The sequence below is a fragment of the Temnothorax nylanderi genome, unplaced genomic scaffold (genome assembly GCF_030848795.1).
Source record: "Temnothorax nylanderi isolate EJ_2023f unplaced genomic scaffold, tnyl_v1.0 TNYL_tig0033_pilon, whole genome shotgun sequence".
In the NCBI taxonomy this organism is placed as follows: Eukaryota; Metazoa; Arthropoda; class Insecta; order Hymenoptera; family Formicidae; genus Temnothorax; species Temnothorax nylanderi.
Window position 1 is genome coordinate 489,333 of NW_027249095.1, and position 24,271 is coordinate 513,603.

General features: G+C 40.0%; 1 protein-coding gene across 1 annotated transcript in view; it reads left to right on the forward strand.

Moving 5' to 3' along the window:
- Positions 1-114: 114 nt before the first annotated feature.
- Rat1 (5'-3' exoribonuclease 2 Rat1) overlaps positions 115-24,271 on the forward strand; it is a 30,243-nt gene continuing 6,086 nt past the window's right edge. Inside the window, exons 1-15 of the mRNA XM_071703028.1 lie at positions 115-355; positions 1,210-1,337; positions 1,467-1,578; positions 1,657-1,830; positions 2,049-2,211; positions 2,300-2,760; positions 3,253-3,459; positions 3,666-3,806; positions 3,930-4,093; positions 4,220-4,388; positions 4,464-4,553; positions 4,744-4,900; positions 5,793-6,021; positions 6,132-6,338; positions 6,834-6,910. Coding sequence (XP_071559129.1) covers positions 281-355; positions 1,210-1,337; positions 1,467-1,578; positions 1,657-1,830; positions 2,049-2,211; positions 2,300-2,760; positions 3,253-3,459; positions 3,666-3,806; positions 3,930-4,093; positions 4,220-4,388; positions 4,464-4,553; positions 4,744-4,900; positions 5,793-6,021; positions 6,132-6,338; positions 6,834-6,910 — 2,554 coding nt within the window. The 5' untranslated portion in view covers positions 115-280. The remainder of the gene's footprint in view (positions 356-1,209; positions 1,338-1,466; positions 1,579-1,656; positions 1,831-2,048; positions 2,212-2,299; positions 2,761-3,252; positions 3,460-3,665; positions 3,807-3,929; positions 4,094-4,219; positions 4,389-4,463; positions 4,554-4,743; positions 4,901-5,792; positions 6,022-6,131; positions 6,339-6,833; positions 6,911-24,271) is intronic.

Here is a 24,271-nt window from a genome sequence, read left to right on the forward strand (position 1 = left end):
TTTAAAAAAACGTTGCGTCATTTTTCCACGAGTGGCGTTAAAAGCCGAGTGGCATGAAATCGTATCTCGTGTTCCGTATCACGGTATAATATTAATTCATGCTCAACCAGAGCCCAAGAACCCTAACCAACCCTAACCAACTGCGTACTCTGCGTCCATCTCGTCCAGATTTAGGTTAGACGGTATGCGCGTTAATGCAGTTGATTTAATATGACACGATAGTGCCGTGACTGTAATTCGAGGTTTTCGTAATATTGTCGAGTGAATTCCGAAACGAAGGATGGGTGTCCCGGCATTTTTTCGTTGGCTAAGCCGCAAGTATCCCTCCGTGATCGTCGAGTGCATCGAGCAGAAGGTAGGTTAAACCTCCCAAAGAAGTTTTCCCCTTTGTCATACACATTTGCAGTGAAATTACTCACATCTTGCTTTCTGAAGTTCAGTTTCTTTCGATAAACCGCTGCGTTTATAGATCACGCGGATTTTTTAATTGCAATGTGCATTATTATGAACGTGAACGTGTAAAAGTCTCTTAATTAATTTTTATATTTTTAACCACATGGTTAATTTGACGAAACTTTTCAGAATGATTATTATAATCCTCTATTTGCTTCTGTTCATCAAATTTAATATCTGAAATGAAATTAAAATTTTCAGTAATTTTTATGTATTTAAACAATTTTCACATTTTATTCGATATATCTAAGATCTTAAATTAGTGTAAGGATAAGAATTTTCTCTTGTGGATAATTGTGTTGTGTAACTTTCATAATTATAAAGATTTTTCGTTTGTTTCTTTGGAAAGATTTCTTTAGAATTTAACAGATTTGATTTGGTTTTATGTGCTTTGTTTTTAATATTATATAATTTAATTTGTTTATTTTTAGCGATTTAAAATAAGTAAAAGATTTCATTTTAGACTCTTGTGTCAATATTTGAACGTTCATGAGATATATTAATATGTAAAAGAAAATATTTAATGTAAATATAATATATATTTAATTATACCTAATTAAAATACCAAATATTCTTGCAAATGTTTGGCTCAGATAAAAAATGGTTGAGATACGTTTTTGGATTTACCGTCATATGAATTATTTGCATTTAAGATGAATTAAGTTTATTGCCAAAGTTTAGCAATCCATTTTAGTGACATTCTGCCGATGGTTTACATAATGGAGATTATAAAATTTTGATACTTTACATTCCTAGTCAGCAACTCCAGATGGGGTATGCATTCCTGTGAATTCAGCGGAGCCGAATCCAAACGGGGTAGAATTTGATAATTTATATCTTGACATGAACGGTATCATTCACCCCTGTACGCATCCAGAGGACAAGTGAGTATAAACATGATGTTGTAAGGAATGATTTATATATGTATAATATATATAATTTTTTAATGAATTGTATTGTAAATAAATCTATGAGGAATTGTTTATGTGATCTTGTGCTTGTATGAAATATAGGCCAGCTCCCAAGGATGAAGATGAAATGATGGAGGCTATTTTTGAGTGTATCGACAGATTGTTTCGTATCGTCAGACCAAGGAAGGTGCTTTACATGGCGATTGACGGAGTCGTAAGTGTTTTTACATATATTATATTCAGAAAAGAAAACTAATGGAATAATTATAATGAGCAATGCGTTGTTATGCAGGCGCCCAGAGCTAAGATGAATCAACAAAGATCTCGACGATTTCGTGCATCCAAAGAAACAACAGAAAAGATTAATGAAATAGAGAGGATACGTTCCGAATTGTCTCTCAAAGGGGCATCTTTACCACCGGAAAAACCGAAGGAAGCGCATTTCGATAGTAACTGCATTACGCCGGTTTGTAACAATTGAATATAACAAAATAAACAGAATTTAAAATATGTATAAAAATATTTAAATTAATTGTTAATTTTAATGATTAATTTTAATATTTTTTGACAAACGGAACGGAATTTTTTGTTATTAATTGTCATTGATTAATTTTGAAAAATATTGATTGATTTGAGTAAACTGTAAAGTTGCATAATGTACATATCAAACGTTTCATATTCCAGGGCACACCATTTATGGCGAGATTATCGGCATGCTTGCATTACTACATTCATGATCGCTTGAATAATGACCCAGGTTGGAGGAATATTAAAGTAATATTAAGTGATGCTAATGTTCCCGGTGAAGGAGAACATAAAATAATGGATTTTATACGACGACAAAGAGGTAAGCTTGTATATAAGATTATTTTATATGCGCAGATTACATAGCTTTGCTACAAATAAAAAATTGTGGTTTTTTTTATGTATTATAGCGCAACCCGATCACGATCCTAATACGCAACATGTTTTATGCGGAGCGGATGCCGATTTGATCATGTTGGGTCTCGCTACACATGAACCTAATTTTACTATTATTCGCGAGGAATTTAAGCCAAATAAGCCAAAGCCGTGCGATATATGTGGTCAATTGGGGCATGAAATGCGTGACTGTATGGGCGCGGAACCGAGCCAAAAGCCGGAGGAAAACGTATACGGATCCGAATGCCAGTTCATATTCGTGCGATTAAATGTTCTCAGAGAATATTTAGAAAGAGAGTTGTCTATGCCAAATCTACCATTCAAGTATGATTTTGAGCGAGCTATCGATGATTGGGTGTTTATGTGTTTCTTCGTAGGAAACGATTTTTTACCTCATCTCCCTTCTCTGGAAATTAGAGAAGGCGCAATTGACAGACTTGTTGCTCTATACAAAAAAGCAGTATATAAAACAGGAGTATGTAATATTTCTTACAAAACAAGATGATAAATTAATAATTACAAAATTATATCTTTATTAACTCTGATTAACAAAATTGTACCTTTTACAATATACTTTATATAATTGTTAAATATTATGTTTAAACAGAATTGAGATATATTTTGTAGATATTTTATTTGTGTTATATATAATAATTAATTCATGCTAAGTTTTCTGCGTTAATTATTTTTAGAGCTATAAAAAATATTCTACATGTATATCTGTAATTATTAATTAAATTCTATAAACTTATGAAAATAGGCTTGTTCGTTTTCGCTGCACTTCTGAACTAGTGCAATAAGTTAGAATGAAAGAACATATATATGTTTCATTCTAACTTATTGCACTATGTTGCATTAGTTCAGAAGTGCAGCGAAAACGAACAGACCTATTGTCTCTTAAATGTTAATATCAAATAAATTAAAGCAAATTTTTTTACAGAAAGTAATTTTTTTTTATTATTTGCAGGGTTTTTTGACAGATAGCGGTGATGTTAATTTAGATCGCGTACAATTGATAATGTCAGATCTTGGTGATGTAGAAGATGAGATCTTTAAAAGGAGGCAACAAAATGAATTGGCTTTTAAACAACGTGAAAAAGACAAAAAGAAAAGAAACGAAATTATCAGTAGTTTTAAACCAACATGGATTCCTGCAGGTCAATTTGCACCCACTGTAAGATTTCAATTTTATTATGTACTCTACATTTATAAGAAACTAAACTAAACTGATTTAATTCAAATTTTTCTAAACAAAGTTTTTGAAAATTGTCAGCTTCATCCAAATGTTGCTAAGAAAAGATTTATTATTATATTTTTGACTCTGATTGAGATGTGACATACGATTTTCAATATAGGTATATATCGTTATAATCTTTACAGGCCCCTGGACAACCAGTGAAACCTATAGAGAATGCACGTTATGAAGCTTATAAAATGCGTGTACAGGGTAGAAATTATAATACGAATGCTGCCGAAAAGACGAACACTAATCATGCCTTAGAAAGCATGCTAAAACCTGAGGTATTCAATTTCATTTTTTTAACACAATGAATATTACATGTTCTTAAATTTTCGAAACCGTTTTTTAGTACATCCGCGTGTATGTGTAGTATAATATTTATATATTCTAAATTTTGTTACTAGAATACAGGCAATAGAGGACAGAAACGTAAAATTGATGAAGTTACGCCGAGCAATGAGTCGGATGATGACCAGGCGCACGATGAGGTGCGACTTTGGGAGGATGGTTTTAAAGATCGATACTATGAATCTAAATTCGACGTATCTCCCGATAATCTCGCATTTAGGTAATGATGAATGGAAATAGAATAATTTTTATACGCAAACGTTGCATTTATTTTTGAAAAATAAAATTTACTTTGGAGAATTGTGCGCGATCTTATATTAATCTGGTTTTACTTGCCTGCTTGTAGAAATAACGTCGCTTTACAATACGTGCGAGGTTTATGTTGGGTCTTGCGATATTATTATCAAGGTTGTGCGTCGTGGCGATGGTATTTCCCGTATCATTATGCGCCATTTGCAAGTGATTTTATTAATATTGGAGGTCTTTCTACAGAGTTTGAGAAGGACACTGTACCAGTAAGTATTGCATATTCTTTGCAAAGTGTAAGCGTACCTTACAAACGTGCATGATTTAATGATATTTTGTTACAGTTTCGTCCACTAGAACAATTGATGGGTGTATTTCCTGCTGCTAGCAGGAAACATGTACCTGAGCCATGGGCGAAATTAATGACGGATCCAGTACGTATACTTTTATTATGATCAGAAAAAAGGGAAAATGATATTAATTTATTTTAAATTGAAACGATTAAAAAATTTAATTATTGTACAGTTGAATTATACAACCGCTAGTGCTTTTAGTAGATTTACTTTTAGCAGATAGTACTTTAGTATCTTCTTTTAACGTTTTTTATCTAATATTTATTTACAGAAATCTCAAATCATTGATTTTTATCCAGAAGATTTTAAAATCGACTTGAATGGAAAGAAATTTGCTTGGCAAGGCGTAGCTTTGCTGCCATTTGTTGACGAGAAAAGATTGTTCAAGGCTTTGGCACCGTATTACGACAGTTTAACAGAGGCAGAAAGTGAGTGATACAAATGTTTCGTAAACTAACGATAAGACCGATTGCTTCACGCAAATTTGCATGTGACTACCAATAGATTAGATAATTAACTTGTGACGTAGTATTAATTTTATGACGACCTAGATATTTGGTAGATATGGAGAGCTCACATCTATGACACAATAATATGTTCAATATACAAATTAATGAATAACTATGAATATAATTATAAAATATTGTTTAAAATTACATTTCTACAGTTATCATCCACATATTTGAATATTCACTCAAGTAATAACCAAGGAAAAATGACCAGTTTTATAGCAATATATAATATTATTGCGCCACTAAATGCATATCTATGAAACAAATAAGTCTAAATAATAATACTTTTACATGAATCTGTAATATTACGTTACAAAAAGTTTGTTTAGATATTTATATCTCAACGATTGCCAGTAGGGATCTCCGGATCACGAAAATTTACCCAGGATCGAGTATTTTAAATAATATTTTTATTTAATAACATTTTGCCCGGCAACGTGAGCAACGTAGCGCTAATTAAATCCAATTTAAAATTTGGCGCCTTCTAAAGTAGACTGCAAACTTGAATTTCAAGAGCTAACTTTACGATGTTAGGAGCTAGTGCGAAATTTGAATCGGATCACATAACCTCGTTGCAATGCATTCTCCTGATAACTTCAGGCAGTTTTCGAGGGACGCCAGACGCGTCCCCCTCCCCCACCTAAATTCTTGTCTCAATTGTTGCGGGAAAAAGAGTTTACATTTCGGATATTTTCATCAAGTTAAAGTCGAGATGCGGAACGGTGTAATTGTAATATACACATTTATACGTGCATGTATCGAGTATTATGTTCCTAGTTTTATCTCACGTCGTATTTCCATTTTTTAGAAAAGAGAAACATTCGCGGTGACGACAGACTGTACGTCGGAATGGAGAATAAGGGTTACGACTTTATAAAAGGTCTGTACACGAATCGCATAGGGTTCGATAAGGAGGTCGAGATAAGTATAAACGGGATGCGAGGCACCGTGCTCCTATCGGAGGACTGTGTGAGCGACGGAGGCACGTTACCTTCACCCGTGAGAGGTTTACCGGTCAGAAACAACAAAGTGTATTGGTTCGTATATGTTACGCAAACCTTTTTAAATCAAATTAAATATGATTGCCTACCGTTACTGACAATGAAAGATAGACAAGAGACTGGATGTCCTTTCCCTTGGTTTACAGTATCAAGTACAAGGATCCCAAGTATGGTGGCAATTATGTTTTCCTGGCTCGCAAGCTAAAGGGGGCCAAGGACCCGCCGCGCGTCCTGAAGCCGCAAGACTTTGAAGCTATGAATCACAAAAACGGCAGCCAGTGGAAGCCGCAAATCGGTTTCACTCGTTCTACGCAGTCAGCTTCGTTGGGACAGGCAGGGCACAGGATGCTCGAGTGAGTATTATTATTAATCGCTGCGATTAGTTCGTTTGCCGTGTACTTTTACCGACAAATATATCTCATGTATCTAGAATCTAGAATCACCTTGCTCCTCTTTCGCTTTTCTTTTATTGCTTCAAACAAAAGATGCATAAAAGATATTTGTAAATAAAAATATTTGCCATGTGACAATTTGCAATTAGTTTTTATCATAACGAATTTATCATAATGAATTTAAATACAGCGTCTTAATTTAAATCCGAGATAGTTTACGACTCTTTTTTCAAATTTTTTATGGTATTCTTACGGATTAGTATTTAATATAGATACGTATATGTATAATTTTTTTAAATTAAAGAAATAATTTCATTTTTTTTTGTAATAAAATATTTTATAATTCGTACATCATATCGGTCTTGTTTCACTTATTATTGAAATATTTTATCACATAATTGCGCGAATGCAGATATTAAGTAAGATAAAAAAATTAAACAAATTGTTCTTTTACAGTCATCACGTGAACCATAACAGACCGGCTTCGTATGCGAATATTCCCCCGCCAGTGAATTTATACCAGCAGTTTCATGGTAAGTCATTTAATTTTTGTACGCATGCATCTCGCGTTAGGAGTTAGTGATACGTCTACCATACATGTAAACGTTAAAGATGGAAAAATAATGAAAAGTACGCTTAAAATACTTTAAGTAGCTTTTCATTGACGTAATTGTGCACAGATATAATTCAGTTTTTATTAAAATTGAAGCACGGAATTATGTACTAGAAAAATTTATATTAATATTTCGAAGATCTTAAACGAACGAAATCGTAAAAATTAATATTAGGGGCAATTATGAAATGTTTAATTCCCGCCGTCGCGTTAACACCGTTTTCCGCAGCCGTGATTCCGCGCCGAATATTTTTTCCGCGCTTATTGCGCCTAGATATCTCATCTAGGACTTTTGATGTTGGTTAGGTGATGCGCGAGACGTGTTTACGCTCAGACCGAAACGCCGTGCGAGGGAAGGGATTTGAACTGGAGGGTCGGGAAGGGCTCTCGCGTTGCGACCCTAACGAAAGAGCGTTTCGCAATCAGTCAGTCAGTCAGTCAATCGTTTTCTAACTGGGACCAGAGTTTCTCCCACTACTTGTTTTACCCCCTTGTTCCTTTGACAATACCGAGATTAGAAGAGTCGAATTAAAGCGCGCGCACGCGACTTCTTCGGGTTCGACGGCGTCGGGCGAGATCGAGCACAGGTTTTCGTTGCTCCTCTTATCCGTATCGACATTATTTTGTCTTTTAATTACGATTGAAAGAGGAAATCATTGCTAACAAGATTATTTGTATCAAACCGCGGAACTTCGCTGATTCTGTCATTTCTTTATCGCGATTGGAGGAATGGCTACTTTCCAGTTTACTCTTTCTTTCATCCAACGTAAAAAAATTTTGTTTTTTCTCAAAATACTCCAATGTAGAAAGGTGTCTTCTCAATAAAGGAATGTTGAATGATCTAGATCTAAATTATAATCTATTTTATCTCTTCGTGAAATCGGAGGGGGAGGGAGGTGAGCACGACGAGTTGCCCCACGCCGCTCGTGTCACGAAGGTGGGCGGTGGTGAACCGGTGGTAGGTGGACAAACGATGAATCGGCGGCGAGTCGGAGGGTGGTTGACGTTGGGCTGGCGCGGAGGGCTCGAAAGCACGAGCCAGCGGGGGCGGGATGGGCGTAGGGGCCGGAGGTGGGGTGGGAAGGGGGCCGCGGGAAGCCGAGGGACCCTTCGGCTCCTGGATTAGCTCCGAGGGTAGTTCGTCACGTAGAGCGTGACTCCGGCCGTTTTGTTGTTTGGCACGTCGAGGCAGCGACGGTTCCCCGGTTTCGCCCAATTATAAAACAAACGCGGCGCACTCCGTAATTATCCAATTAGCGGACGTGCCTACCGTCGTCCCGCCCCCCCTCCTGTGCATCGCGTTCTCCCCGATCTCCTCTCCCGCGTTTTCGCCGCGTTCCCCGATATACGTTCGTTCGTATGTATGTACAAAAGCTGTTATATTCAGAATACGCGCAGGAGCGATGGCAAATGTTTCCTATAACAATCTATGCCCGAGTACTTTGTTTGCTAAACAATTTATCTATCGTTGGGACTATGAGAATATTTTGAATAAATTAAGGGGTCACACACTGTAATAACACACATTCTGATAATAGGCAATTCTAAAATCTACAATCTGTCTAATATTAAAAGTCTTTATTATTCGGTCTTTATTTAAATCTGAGATGAGAATTCTTACGAGAAAGGGAGAAAGAGAGACTCATGCACATTGCAATAACATTTGCTTTGATAAATCAAGATTGTCTTTAGTAGCAAGAATATTAGTTTCATTCCATTTGTTGCATTATTGATCCGTTTTACATTTAATTTACTATTCGATTGGTTATTTTTTTATAATGATTATCTTATTTATAATATTATGTGTATATTTTCTTATACGTTATACCTTACGTTTTCTTATACCTCATTCCTGTGTTTCGTTATAATCGTTATGCCCCGGCTCTATCGCCGACCGTATTTACGCGCGAACATAAAAACAAAACGTTATATGGGGTATGAACGTGTGTGATTGATTTACCGAGGGGAGTAAACGCCACGCACAGACAGAAGCGAACCCTCGAGAGAGTAAGTGTCGAGGATACGAAATGGTTTTCTTGGCGAAAAACGCAAGAAGCTCGCGTCTTCTTCCTCGCAGACGCGTTACTTTAACAGTTTATTTATTAGCTCGAATTTGAAACTCTAAAATTGCTTTTGGAATTTAAATCGGCTAAGTATTTAAGATCTGAAGGTAATTAATTCAGAATTAGAGCACACATGTCTCAAATATTGAGAGCGTATTTCAGAAATGCGATAGAGACAATTCGTAGTCGCTCTTAAAATTATCATAGAATATTGTCAACGCAGAATATAATCAACTAAATAATTAATAATCAGAAATAGATCAAAAAGAAAATAAACGAACACTACTGCAATCGACATTGATATTTTTCGTTTATTTCACGTTTATTCGTCTTGTATCGCACTTTGCATCCTTGTAATCCCGACAATATTTATTATATTTATTTATATATTAATCATAACAGATTGGTATTAATCGCTGCGCACCACTTCAATGCGTCCTTACGCGTATAGATTCCCTATTGTATACGTGCGGCATGAGCGTGCTCGCGTTGTGCATTATTAACCCGGTATGCGCAATCTGACGATGTTGAAGTAGCGAAACGACGTAGGCGAGCGAATAAACAAGTAAACGGTATCTTCCCTGGGAGGAGCGGAGCTCGGCCAACGGGGGATGGCCGTACTTTGTCCGCTCGTCCATCTCCGTGTCCAGATGACAGGTGCAGGGAGCCCTCGTTAGACAAATTAAGCAACCTTTCTGGCCTCGCGGTGCTGTCGGTGTTATATCTTCGTCTACTTTCATCTCCCATCCATTTTCTCTCTCCGCACGCACGCACGTACGTACGTACGCACGCACATTCGTACGCACGCACACGTGCGCGACTGTTCGTCCGGGACTGGTTTCGAGTGGACTGCAAACACTCGTGTAGCAGCGGCAGCGGCAGCAGCAGCACCAGCAGCGCAGCAACGGCAGAGGCAGAGGCTCGAATTGTGTAGAGACTGGGCATAAGACGAGTCTCCGGATCTGTACGGCTACCGTGACAGAGACGCCGATGATACAGTCCATCTTGAACCCAGTAAAAGTTCTCGAAAATTATCTCTCAACTCTTTCGATACATCGCTTCCCTATATTTCGCGATGTATGCATTTGAATGCGCGAGATTGCAGCGTTATTTTAAGATCAACTATGATCTTCTAAGTGAAATTATATATTTATTTGATCGCGGATATTTATGATATTAAATTTCCCATAAAATGACATTTTCTTCCTCCTTCCTTCTTTATTTTAAAAAGCAAAGAATTATTAAGCGATCTTTATTTCTGCGGGAGATATTTTAAATCAATGATTATATTTTTATCTGTATGATTAGCAAATATATCGGAAAATTCCTTTTCGCCGAAGGAGAAAAATATGAAATGTCTAAGCCTCTAAAATAATTTACATTTTGTCACAGCTCACAAAATCCTGGATTATTTAGTACCTTTATGTCTTTGAAAACTGGTTAAATGAATATAAAATTTTTAAAATGACAATTGACGATTTCGTGCACGAGATACATGATCATTGTTCGTACAGTAAAACTTTGCTGTTCTATTAGACGTTCTAAGCATGAGTATGTTTTTACGAGGCCGCTGAAGCTGGTGCGAAAATTAATTACAGCGACGTAGCTTCCAGTGTTAACTTTACCGGAAAACGGATATACTAAGCACATAAGTGCTTAGTGCACGCGTGAAGAATTCTTAACGAAGAGGAAGAGAAACGCGGACTGAAGGGAGAGACAGGAGCGAAAGAAGCGCGTCTTCTCTTCTGCCGTTTCTTTAACCATTCATTCAGACCCGCGGCCTATTCACGGTACGTTTATCTACCTGCGCATCATGGGATCCCCATTAAAGACGGGTTCCATTCACCTACGCGTGCAATGACGAACTTATCCCTCGGATCTTGGCAGGCAGTCAATGTCCACAGTTCTCTTTTGACCCTCGCTTCGAGACGGCGATGAGAGGAACATTTGATAATCCTTGACGCCAAAAGACAGGCGGAAATTTAATCGCCATTGACTTGGTTTTTCAGAGAGAGAGAGAGAGAGAGAGAGAGAGAGAGAGAGAGAGAGAGAGAGAGAGAGAGAGAGAGAGAGAGAGAGAGAGAGAGAGAGGGAGGGAGGGAGAGAGAGTTACGCTTCACGATAGCGTCGGATTCGCATTTCGATTACTAATAACGCGTGATTTCACGGCCAATAAATACTTGACCAACATTATCGATATCTCCAATCTCTCATTGCCGTATATTCGCCTTACAGTTATTCTCTTCAGATACTTAATTACGTCATATGTGTGATGATATTCAAGTGTCTTTTATGCTCTTCGATTTCAATCACGCGCGCGTGTATTCTCTCCTTTATTTTTACGTTTTTAATATCCGCATTTTTCTTTGTCTTTCTGTCATCTTTTATTTTTTCATTTTTTCATTTTTAAGTTAAATTTATCAAAAACTAGAAGCTAAATGTTTTTCCGTGTGAATTTACATGCTTGTACTTTTACGAAAAATTTCCAAGAATTTTTGACTCTGAATTAAACAGAATAATAATGATCGAATCATTATAATATTAAATAGTTATGATATTAGAAGAGAAACGCATTTTACATTTTATTCCGACATACTCTGACATAGAGTATGCGAAATATCCCCTAAGATATCCCACTTATCTATTTTACCCTTATATTTTTATACCAATAACGAAAATGAGAGAAAATAATCGGAAGGAAGAAAACTTGATGGATTATATTTTTTATACGAGTTTACCAACGTAATGTGCAATTTTTATCTTGTAACAAAGTTACGTCATCTTTTTGATTGTTTTAATGTAAACGTCTCTATATATCAGTTGCATAATGGAGAAATTATTGGGACACTTTATCGACGACCGAGATGGCTTAGATCGTACCGAAATGTGACGTATCTCGATAATCGCGTGTCGCTTATTGGCGACGATATTTGACGCGATATAAATTAGTCGATGAGAGTGATAATATCGGAGCGGCGTGCTCCTGCGGGACATAAGGCATGAAGCTTGTTTTCCGTGGTATGGGGTTGACGGGCGTCACCGGCAGCGCCGCGGCTAATTTCCTCGGCATTGAGCCGCATTGTGCTCTAAATCGGCCTTCCCGCCCTCCCCGCTCGCAAAACCCACCCGCCGGAACGCGAACCCTCGGTGAAATTCGTCAGAGTCCATTGAGAGCCGGGGTCAGCTATTTTGTTTGCGCGATAGCCGTGTCTGTGTGAATGGCTTTTAATAAAAACTAACTTGCACCGCCCGGCGGCCGCACCGATTTCCTCAACTCCTTCTCGCGCGCGAATTATTTTTCTGAAAAAAATGTACGAGCATTTTTATGGGAAAAAAAAAGGAAATCGATTCGAGATTGGTCAGAAAAAACCGACGTGTGTATGTTTGCAATTAAATTCAAAATTAACGCATATGTAGAGAACATTGCCATATTTAAGGAATATTGTAGGAAGGACCTTTTAATAAAATTTCTTGCAATGTTTTAACAAAGGCAGAAACAAGAGCTTATAAGTCGAGTCTTTTCATACGCTACTATTTGCATCCTATGTACAGAGACTGATTGAAGTACGCTGAAAATCCATTGTGTCGTAAATTGATCTATTTCAAATGTTCAAAATATGTCGGGGATTTCTCTTTCGCTTTTTTTTTTCACGAAAAAACGACGGAAATTGAATTTTTATTTTTGATAACTGACAATGAATTCCCTTCTTTGTGCCGACAAGACATACGGGTCACGTCGAGGATGCGTGACGAACAGAGGGGTGAACGAGCGACTCAGGGCGTCGAGAGGGATCTGTCCTCTTGTCAAGACTCCACCCGGTAGACAGTCTCACTAATTACGCCGCGCCTCATTAGCGTGGAAGCACCGCTGTCACTTAAGGATACGTGTGCGACTACTTCTATTCTGCTCTGTCAAAGATGACATTTTTTTGCTTAAGAACGCGCGAGGGTCACACTGAGAGGAGGAAGGGTAGCGGCGTCCGTAATTTCGCCGCAACTCGAAATGTGTATAAAAACGTTCCGAAGGAGCAGCTTAGATTTTTATTTCAATTGCCCAACTTGCGCGTTAAAAAAATCTGTTACTTTTATTAAGACGCGCCTGTGCAAATTTGCACGTGAATCAGAGAGGAATAATATAATTTATATAGGTGTAACAATATCGATAAAATTGGAAACGCGATGCGGCCGGCTTTCGTGTTAAAAAAAATGTGGAGCAGTTTTTATGGAAATTCATATATCATGTGAGAAATTTATCTGGAATAAAATATCTATTGTGAAATCGCAATCGTAGAAAAATAATTTGCTATTTCTTACCTTTTTTTTTACCCTGGATTGTTTATTTGAGATAATAATATCTAGCTATATGATAAGAGATGTCGGATGGCTGTTCGAATCTAACGGGCCACTCCAATCGATCTTTAGCGGGGTTGCTTTGATTATCAATTCCTCGCTCGACCGAACTTCGCGTCCAGCAGAAAAGACCCCCGTCTACCCTTCCATTCGGTTCCCCTGACACGTCCAATTCTCGATAAGCATGAAATTCTATTAGAGCGTCCCGATATCGGCGCACCATTTCGATTTGTGTGTCGTGAAGGGTCAGCGGCTAATCGAAAATTAAAGCCTTTTTAAGTTTTGTCCTATGACCACGAGTGGAATAAAGATTCCTCTTTGAACGTTCATTTAAAACGAACCTAGTAAAGATTCTAAAATTGATAGTTCTCAGCTTGAAATTAGCTCGAAATTGTCTTGAACTTTGGAGATCTGCGAAATGATTCGATCTGTACCGATGAATATTTTGAGTGGCATGCGAGAAGATCAGTCTATTTCTCGTATATTGCTGAGAAAAAATAATCTTACGCGATATCTCGCTTCCGATAATTTAACGGTGAAGCAGCGAAGAAGTCTTGAAACTTTTTGTCGTCCCGAAATGCCAGGCTTCGATTTTTCGTTCGAGAAAATCCACCCAATCCTGTCCAGATCCGTCGCGTCACGTGCAATTCCCCGTCACGTTGATTTCCAGTTTCGCTTACACAGCGCAGCGTCGCGGTCGTCTCGAATTACATCTCATGACCTGACTCGAAGAAACGAATGTCCTCGATAATTGACTGTTTACCATAGTTTACTCGAGACGAGAGGTCGCAGGTTGCGATTTCGGGCGGGGGGGGGGGGGAGGGGGAGATTGCGTTTCGTTCAGCCGGTTTATGTGAATGGGCCTTTCCTCTCGCTTCTTCGCGCGTAATACCGCATAAAGGTAAATGGTCCGTATATCCGAGAGACTATGAAAGGACAACCCTGCTTCTAGATCAAGCGGTACACCTGTTCCGCACCCTAATTTCCTTCTCTTTATTCTCTCGCGACCCTCGCTTCTTCGTGATATCCCGAGGCTCCGGTGCAGGATGATGCGCCACGATACTACAATTACTGAGGACGAATTGGATGTGACAATCGTTTTCCACTTCAACCTGTTTATTTTTATCTATTATTTGTCTTTAACCTGTTATTGCGTATTGAAAACGTAATCAGGGAAATCTTGAACTCACTCTCAGCCATTCGTGACTCGTCATTTTCACTTTAAATGACAAGAAACTTGAAAAAGATTCACCGCACACTAATGTAACATTTTTGCAATTGTTTCTTTACTCGAAATATACGAACAAGCAGATGCAGAATTCCTATTTACTGCACCTTTGAAGGTAGAATTGCGCGATGCTGACTGGACAGATATTCGGAAATGATAAGAAAGTAATTAAAAAGACATATGAAACATTGCAGTATACCAATATATACAAAGTTTTGTACGTGCTTTGTACGTTTAAAATTGTAAATCTTTTAATTTTTATTAACTATGTGCCTCGCGAGAGCGTATAAGTTTTCGAACACCTAATTTTTAGCGGTTCTCTTGTGGCTAGCAGTTTAAACTCGTTTAAACTCTCTTAATTTTTACATATTGACGAGCGAGTTGGCAGAAAATTCGCCGATCCTAAGAAAACTCATTGTCGACTTTCGACTCGCCTCTGTAGCATCCCCTTTTTCCTTCGGCCGTGCTCTTTCCTTTCTCGCTTTCATTCCAATTAACCTTGAAGCTTGAAGCCACGAAGCGGCCAGGAACGACTCGCCACGGGATATATGAGGGAGAGCCAACCGCATAAAGGGAGCAGTCGAATGAGATTAATTCAAAAATGTCGACGAGCTCTCGCGCCCCTCGGTACGCGCACACTCGTTTCCACGATAAAAACTCTACAGGGCACTAACCAAACGAGAGGACACTAGCTCGAAATCGAATAGGAAATATCATTTTGAATAATAAAAAAAGGTTCCGGGGTGAACGTACGTCCGGAAATGCTTGCTTTAAAAGATCACTGTTAAATAAAGACCTCTCTCGTCAAATTTTTAAAATTTTATTTTATTTTTCATGGAAAGCTTCGCATATCATTAACACTTAATCGCCAATTTTTCGAGGTTTGTACGCGCGTCCCTCGCCAAAAAGAACTACGATGTTTTCCTCTAAAAACGTAATATTCCATCTTCGCGTTCTTTTCCTTTTTCTCGCGGGCGGAATCTCGGCCCCGTGAACGTTTCTTTTTTCATTTGCAGTTTGGTACAATTTTCTCGCGCTCGGTTGCCTCGAGAACCCGCTCCGTGATTCGGACACGTTTGAAATATCGGGGAACCGCAGTAGTGCTCGAAATCCGACGTTGGTATCCTCCTGGAAAAGTAAAGAAAAGGTGAGTCGATCCCAGGAGGGTGCGGTTTTCCACCTCATTTCCGCGCGAAGTGAGGGAACAAGGATTGTGGATAAGAATTCGGGACTTCTTTCCCTTTTCTCCCGCCCCCTCTCCTCTTCAGTTTTCACCACTCTCTCAATCTCCTCTATTGTGCCCTCCCGTAGCAAGCGGTGAGGATCATCCGGCGAATCGGATTTTTGTAGGCGCCGCCGCGGTGAGCGATTTTTTACGTATATAGACTGCCTGAACAATACCATTTCTCTCTCGGTGGCTTTAAAATCCATTTCCCACAATAAGAACGTACGTGGAGTGAGTCAAAAGTCGCGCTTCGCGATAAAAAAAAAGAATTAGTTTTTAATAGTTAAGTTTATTTGTATTTTGATTTAAAAAAATAACCGCGTGAGGCGCTGCAAAAGTCTTCGTTTCGCGACACTTTTAGACGTATATCTGATGGTAACGACTTTCTAACGATATTGTTTCCACAAAAAACGCCGATGTCTTGTTAGCCTCCTTCGCCATCGGAAGCGTGAAATGCCGTATAAATACACACTTGAAGAAAATTTGGGGTCTATGATACGTTCGGAATCTCGCAAATCGTATCGGATTTCTCGAAGTCTATGGCTAGGTGAAGACCTCTTCAGTACGGTTCTCCGTTCGAACTTCGGTCGCTTCGACTTGTTGACCTATCGTCCCATTCCTGAAGGATCCAGTTTCTCGTATCCTCAAGAACTTGACTAACGATCGTGTGTGATGGGCCGCATTTTATTGGCCGAATGTGGAATTTTCGAAACTGGATCCTCTTCCCTCCTTCTACCTACATTTCCGACATTTCTACGTGGTGGATCGTCCTCGCCGAGTTCAAACGTTGTCAACATTCTCTGAGAAATTATCACGAAGGGTGAAGCGAACGTGACTTCTTTTTTTTTTTATGAAAAACGAATGTTTCGCGCGAATGAAGCCGAGACCTCTACACGCACCTACTCGTCAACTACTTTAGGCTCTTCGGAGAGCCCTTGATTTCGCAATCCGTACCAAAGTCTTGCGGCGCATGAAACGAGGGTGGAAGAGAAAGGAGGAAGAAACGCGCCGCGCCTAAGTCCCCGTTAGAGCGAGGGAGAAAGGACCGTCCCCGATGTCGCGGTACCCCCTCGCGGTGTAGCGTTTGTAGGAGGACGACGATTCCCTTTGCGAGGAATAAATCCTGATGGGACAGGGTGGGGCATATTTACAACCTCGAAAGAGAGACGTGGAAGAGGAGGAAGGAAGAGAGGAACGGGGAACCCCGTAGAAGGGGCACGAAAAAGAGGGCGATGGGAGTGAAGCATCCTCGACAATTCTAGGATACTCCTTGCCGGTATCCTGGGGTCCTTGCTGCACAAGGACCATTCTCTTCCTCTTCCTCTTCTTCAATGTACTCGTTCCTGTACGGACGTCTTGTCTTTCTACCTCTCTCCTTTCCTCTCTCTCTCTCTCTCTCTCTCTCTCTCTCTCTCTCTCTCTCTCTCTCTCTCTCTCTCTCTCTCTCTCTCTCTCTCTCTTTCTCTTTCTCTCCTCGTCCCTCTTTCACCGCTCTCCTCTCTTTTTATCGCACGCCCGTCCTTCATCTTTTTCGTTACGTTCCGCCGATATATATATACCTCTCCTTGTTCATTTCTCCATCGGTTTCCTCTTTTATCGGACAGCCACCTTCGCGACGCTCTTCTTGCTCCTCGGGATCCTCCGCCGCCGTCCCTGCGACTCTTCAGTCTCGTTCCGTCCGCGTGCCCTTCTCGTTTACTTTACGAAGTGATCATGTATAGGATCAGATATCACCTAATCGCGATCCTCGGGATAGAGAAGTCTCTTGTAGTAACTGCACCCAATATGGTCTACTTCAGGTGCGAGAACTTTCACATCTTTTTTTTTTTCTAATGAAGATATTTGCTTGACTGTTCTACGAAACGTTTGCTCGACACTATCGAGAATTTTAACATCGGAAGAGTTTAATTTAGAGATTCGAGACGAAAAAGGAGTACAAGGAAAAAAGCAAATGGATAAAAGGGGGAAAAAATAGGAAAAAAGATAACAAAAAATGAGCTGAAATTTACAATGCCAATCAGAATTTTGTGCATTCTATCAGCAGTGCTACATCAACGGTGAAGAACGGATCCAGCACTGAATGTTTCAAGTGGTATCACGTAGAGTGTGACTTCAATGGGGAAAATTCATATTTCCGATGCATTTGATGCGAAAATAATGATCAAAAGTCGTAATGCCCGTTTGCTCCTTCCGTCGGGGTACACGGATTACACAGTTTTTTTTATTATGTGGACCATGACAAAAATTCTGATTTAATCCAGAAGTTTATGTTTATGGTATTAACTTCTCTTTTTGTCAGTCTTAAAAATTAATTTGAAAAAAATTGTGAGTCTTTGTCTGCTTCAAGATTAATCAACTAATTACGCATCTTTTTTTATCACGTTCGTCATAATAGATTCTAGTATTCGCGAAATGTAAGGGCGCATCGCGCATTTTTTTTCCCCCGGACGCCATTACGTTAAAAACCGATACAACGACAGCGAGATTTGAACGGCGCAATCGGCTTGATCTGGAGAGCAGGCAAGTAGCTAACTACGGGAAATATATTTTTCCCTTTTCCTCTCTTTCCCTCCTCTACCGCTTCTGTATTCCTCGGATTTTTCCGATATTCGCTTTGCTCTGTCATAAACAACGAAAATATTGGCTCCGTGGTAATAAATGCGCGAAGCATAAATTGGGAGCCGCCGTCTCACGTAATTCTGCGTATAAATGTTAAGGTGAAATCGTCGAAAAGTTAATTTACGTGATATTTGATGTTTTACACAGAATATGTCAAAATGAAATGTCTCGTGAAATGTTCACTTTTTAGTTAGACATTTAATCGTTCTCACTGATATTGAACGAGAAAATCGATATCTTTCCTAAATATTATTTAACACTTAGGTGACAAAAACATGCCTTGCAATCACACACTCGAAGTCTGTTATAAATCTTAAACTAAAGCTTAATCTTGTTTCTAGTTTAGCTTACAAAGTTTCAGTTTAGTCTAGAATTTCAGTTTATTTTATTTTAATCTGATTCTCTCTGCTGCCCCTCTCGAATTTTTCTTTTTTACGAGACCTCTTGTTTTATAAAATAATATTATTCCGCGATATTTCGAACAGTCTATGCCGATCCTATCATAATTCGACCTATCGGGATATTATTATGCTTCAAAACTTAGGAGAGAGAAAGTTATCTTATTACTTGGAATTATGTCAGTCAATATAATTTGCCTGTATAATTTCTAGACTAATAAACTTTACATTTAGACTCTAATTTAGATTAATAAACGTTCACGTTTAGTGTAATAAGCATTCCGCTTATGTTGTTGATCGAACTGTCGTTAAATTTCGCATTATGAGCCTATTAATTGTACAGGCTCGCAGCAAAAAATTATTCGCACGACCCCAAACGTGAACGTATCATATCGCCAACGGGAGATAAGTTATAACGCCGATAAAGGCGCCAGATAAGGCGCCATCGTTGATTGGATCACCGCGAGGAATCGATATCCTTCCTCTTCCGCCTCGTCCCACTTCCGCTCGGTCCTCTCTGTCTCTCTCTCTCTTACTTCCACGCACCTACGTACAGTTTACCTTCGAACACGTTCCCTCCTCTCTCTCTCTCTCCCCCTCCCTTCTCTCCTCCCTTTCCCTGGGCCATGGGTGCCGTGGCTGCCTCCAATTTCTCCGTGACGGTCTCATGGAGGATTCTCGAGTGCCCTCTCATCGCCCTCCGGGCCATCCAGCCGAGCTCTGTCCGGCAGTCTCCATGCCAACACCCGCTCGATAAATTTATTGGTCGCTTCTGACACGACTGCCACCGAGTTGTGTCTCTTTCGCGTTCGCCAGTGAGCGTTCGCAGCGAGCGTTCTCGGCATGTCCGGTCAGATATGTGAATTGAGTCGTCCCCCGAGATACTCTCGCGTAGAAAGGAACCAATTGCGGAATGTAGTTTTGCAGACGCAGCCGATTCAGAAGAATATTAGACTTTAGATCGCGTATGGTAAAAATGAAGATCATTGTTTTCTGGGCAATCGTTTCCTTTCCGCACGTACATGATCACCATCAATTCGTAATAACCTTCCCGAATAAATAGTAGTACTCGTACTCGATCAGATTCGAGCATCCCTGATATTAAAAGAGATCGTGACGATCGAGAAAAATCCGACTCCCCCTGTAAAATGGTAAATAAATTAGGAGCACGATCGCGAGAGTCAACACGTTACTCGCGCGTCGGCCGCCCCTTCTCCCGATGCTCCCCCATAAATGTACGTCGATCACGAGGGTGTATGGGTGTACGCGTATATACCTATCTACGCATAATACATTCCGGGGTTACGTGCGCACACAGCGCGAGATGAAACGAGAGAGGGCGGACGGAAGAACCGCGGAATTTGGGGAACACGGAGGCGGTGAGCGCGACTGCTTTCTGATCCTGTTGGCAATGTTTCTCTCAGCGAAAATTGTAATGCACTCGTAATAAAATCCCCCAAGACATATCATTTCATATTGCACGTATATTCCGTATATAAATTTTAGATAATCATATTATTAAAATTAAAATAACGTGCAAAATTTCGACACTTTATTAGCGGACTACCTGAATGTTACAATATTTTTATGTATTCTTATAAACGCGATAGATACAATAAAATATTTCAGAGTTCTTTACGATTGATTCCCTAAAGTTTTATACGAATATGTAAAAAATTGCACACGATCTGTCAGAGGTTCTCAGAATAAGAGACAGATCGCGCAGGTTGTGTACGTATCGCGCGTCCTCGCAGCGTGCGAATTGATTACTGAATTCGAAAACGGAGATATAGGACGGTTTACGTAACGAGAGATATATAGAAAAGCCGAGGGAACAAAGTTGGAGAAGAGGAGTCGTGTGAATCGACGACCGTGGAGAGAGCTTCGAGTAGGAGTAAGAATACTTGCAGAGAGACGGAACGGAAAACCGTTCGAGGACGGCCAGAAAGAGAGAGGAAGTGATAAGGAGGAGGAATTAGTTGGAGAGAAGTAAAGCAGAAAGGAACAGTGGAGGAGAGAAAAGCGGGAAGAGAGCACGGACGATCGAGTTACCAACACACTCTTGATACGTTTATTAACGCACGTCGCGCGCGACGGGGATTCGCTGGCGCAGCATCCAGGATCAGCTGTGTGCGGCAGGCAGCCAAGCAGAGGGTCAAGTGTCCCTCCTTCTCTGATCTTCCCTCTTTTTGTCTCGCTCTCCTCTGTCCGTGCTCCGTTCTCCCCTGCACTCCGCGGCCCTCTTCCTCCCCTCACTTGCCATCTCGAATGCCCTCGCGTCGCGACGGCGGCGAAGGTAAAAACGCTCGGGGTAGAAATGCTCGCGCTTGCAAAACCGCGTCGCGTCGCTAAGCCGAAACGACGAGACTCTCAGATCGTCGAAAATTCTGTACCTTTAACGATACGTAGACACGTAGATGTACACGTTAAGTGCTCCTTATCCGTATCTATGTGCGCTTCAATTTCGAGATATATATTAGAGAGGTGCACTGGGGTAAAGGTTAGAGGATGAAATTTAAACCAATACCATGAGTTAGATTTATTTTGTTATTTTTAACTACCATGTGCGTCAAAATTTATTAGTTTGAAACAAAATAGGATTATTTTAACTCCATTGGTTTAGTGAAATTAACATTGTTTTAGTTAAATTAACTACATATTGAGTAGGAGCAGTGGCGACCTATGGAATAGTTAAAAATTACTCAAAATTGAGTTTAATTTAACCCTATGAATTTAACAGTGTGGGATTCAATCTTTATGATTTTACAATTTGAAGGGACTTCGTTGATCAACAGCAGAGAAACGAAGCTTTAACAGCCCTTCTCGGAAGTGAAAAAAATAAATATTGTTTAAATGTCGTGCAACATTAGGGCAACATGCGTAATACTTGCATTTGAAAGAAAGAGAGAGGTATAATAATAACTGAGCAGGGTTATAACTCTTTTCTGACAATGAGTCAAGAAAAAAATTAAATAGAGAAGTATTTATCGGTGATATTAATGCAATGTACTCCTGTAAGATATATGCGCATTGAATAATTACACTAATAGCAGTAGCGGCACTTGAAGTGAACACGCTGCGATTTAGAGCCATTTTACCTAAATAGATACAAAATCCGTATTTGGATCCAAAGGACATGATAATTACGCGTATTTCCGCTTTAACGGACGCCTGCAGTAAAGCGTTCGTTAAATGTAGATAGAATCGGTCACACAGAAACGAACGGGAACGAGTGGCTTCTCCGTCCGTCTCTTTCGTGCCACCGCGGGACTCGTCCAGTCATCGATATCGAAACGCCAATTGGAAAGCTCTGCTGAATACTCACGAGCCGGTTGGAAATCGAAGCTTTTCCGCACTCGAGTTTCGGTTTCGCTGATTCCCAAAGCTCATCGAGGCGTAGATTGAATTGTTTCGACAAACGGCCGAACATTTAGCAGGATACGGTTTTGAAATTGTTACCGTCGGATTGTCATCTATCGAAATAAACATGCGCCTATATAGGGTGCTTTGGTCAACGTAATTTCAATATCGCCCATCACGATTTCGCTCGAAAATTGACACGTGATTTTCGCAATCGAGGGGATCAATATATTTGCAGCTGGAGAATACGATAACATTTTACACAACGTAATCTTTATTAGTTTTTTGTATCTTTACGAAATATAAATTTTTTTATATGAGATATATTAATTACTGTTGAACGAGATATTATCTATGTTAAAATTAGTTGACAATCGCGAACGAGACATATGTCCCACATCCTTCCGTATTTTTTTTTTTTTAATGAATCTTTTAACGAATTCAATATGTAAAGCTTAATTCGCGAGAAGCGCTTTGTTTCTAACTGCTGATAATCTAGAGACGCTGGCGCTGCGACTTTCTCGTTAAAGAAAAGCTGACTTTTTAAATTCATCACGATGTAACCGTGGATGAATTAAATTTAATATATCCAGCCATTGTAATAAACTAAAACTAAATAAATATCTAAAGGGCAGCACGCATGTGCGTGCTGAGTTACATTCTTTCCTCGCGAAAATCAAGAAAAATTCAAGGAGAGAGGGGAGAAGAAGAGAGGAAATAAAGAGGAAGCGAGAAGGAATCTCGCGAATCGTTGAAAATAAATGCTGCCTCGGTTCTCGTCTCGTCTCATTTCGTTTCATTCCGTTTCGTTTCGTCGAGGCGCTAGGAGAGCCGCCTTCGAGAGACTCCATTACCGCCGTCGGTTGGAAGGAGACCGGAAGTGGGGATGGAGAAGAAATAAGAAAGTGAAGCTCCTGGGGTCGTAGCCGGTTCGTTTCTTCTCCGCGGTGCAAAAGTATGCACGAATGCTTGTACGAAAGAACGGAGAGAAAACGCGTGAGAGGAAAACGAAGCCGAGGCCAAAGACGAAGACGAAGACGAAGATGAAAACGAAGACAACGATGAAGATGAAGACGAAGATCGAGATGAAGGCGAAGACAAAGAAGAAAACGAGGAAGAAGAAGAAGAAGAAGAAAAAGCTAAAATATTATCGTGAAGCAGGAGGGTGGTTCGAGCAGAGGGACGGGGGGCGGGAGGATGATGCGTCGAGAAGCGCGGGGAAAAATTACTGCCTGCCTGACTAACTGGCTTCATAGAGGAAAAGTCTTTTTTATATTTTGCACACACGCATCGCGAGCACGCGGTGGCCTCAAAGGCGCGCCTTCAGCCGCGGGTTCCATCGATCCTCCCCCTTCCCCTTCGTCTTCTCCCGCTCCGTGTGCCCCGCAAGAGTGGTGGGCGGAACAAAGCCACCGGAAATCGCCCGAGTGGTACTTTGGCCTGGTGGTGGCGCCATCTTGTACCATTGGGTGCTGAATTTTATGGGGGAGAAACGTGTACGCGCATTGTTCTTGCAGCCCAGGTAGCTCGTAGATGCGGGCTCTCTCTCCCCTCGTCCCCCTTCCATCACCCTTTTACTTTCTTAGCGTTGCATGTAAGCCTCGCCGGTCGGATTTTGAGAAAAAAGAAAGTTTTGAAATTAGAGAGCTGATAATTATTACGTATTTTATAAGCAGCGTAATCACCGCAACTGCAGCGTCCTCAATGATGCCTTCTAACTCGATAAATTTCGAGCTAGGTGTTTTTATATGACGCTACACGAAATTGCCCTTGAATCGATTGAGACGATTGATTGGATCGATTGGTCCCGCATCTGAACCACCCTTCGCGTCAAAATATGTCTATCGAACTCCGTCTCTGCTGACTAGATAATTTTCTTTTTTATAAGTTAGACGCATTTGAAATTGAAGCACGATTAAATCCGATTAACGAGGAAGTAAATCTATTGAACGATCAAACATAACATGACCTTTATTTTCTCGTTTCTCAGAGGATAAGGCACAAATTCGCAGCTAAAAAAATTTGATTCAATAATTTG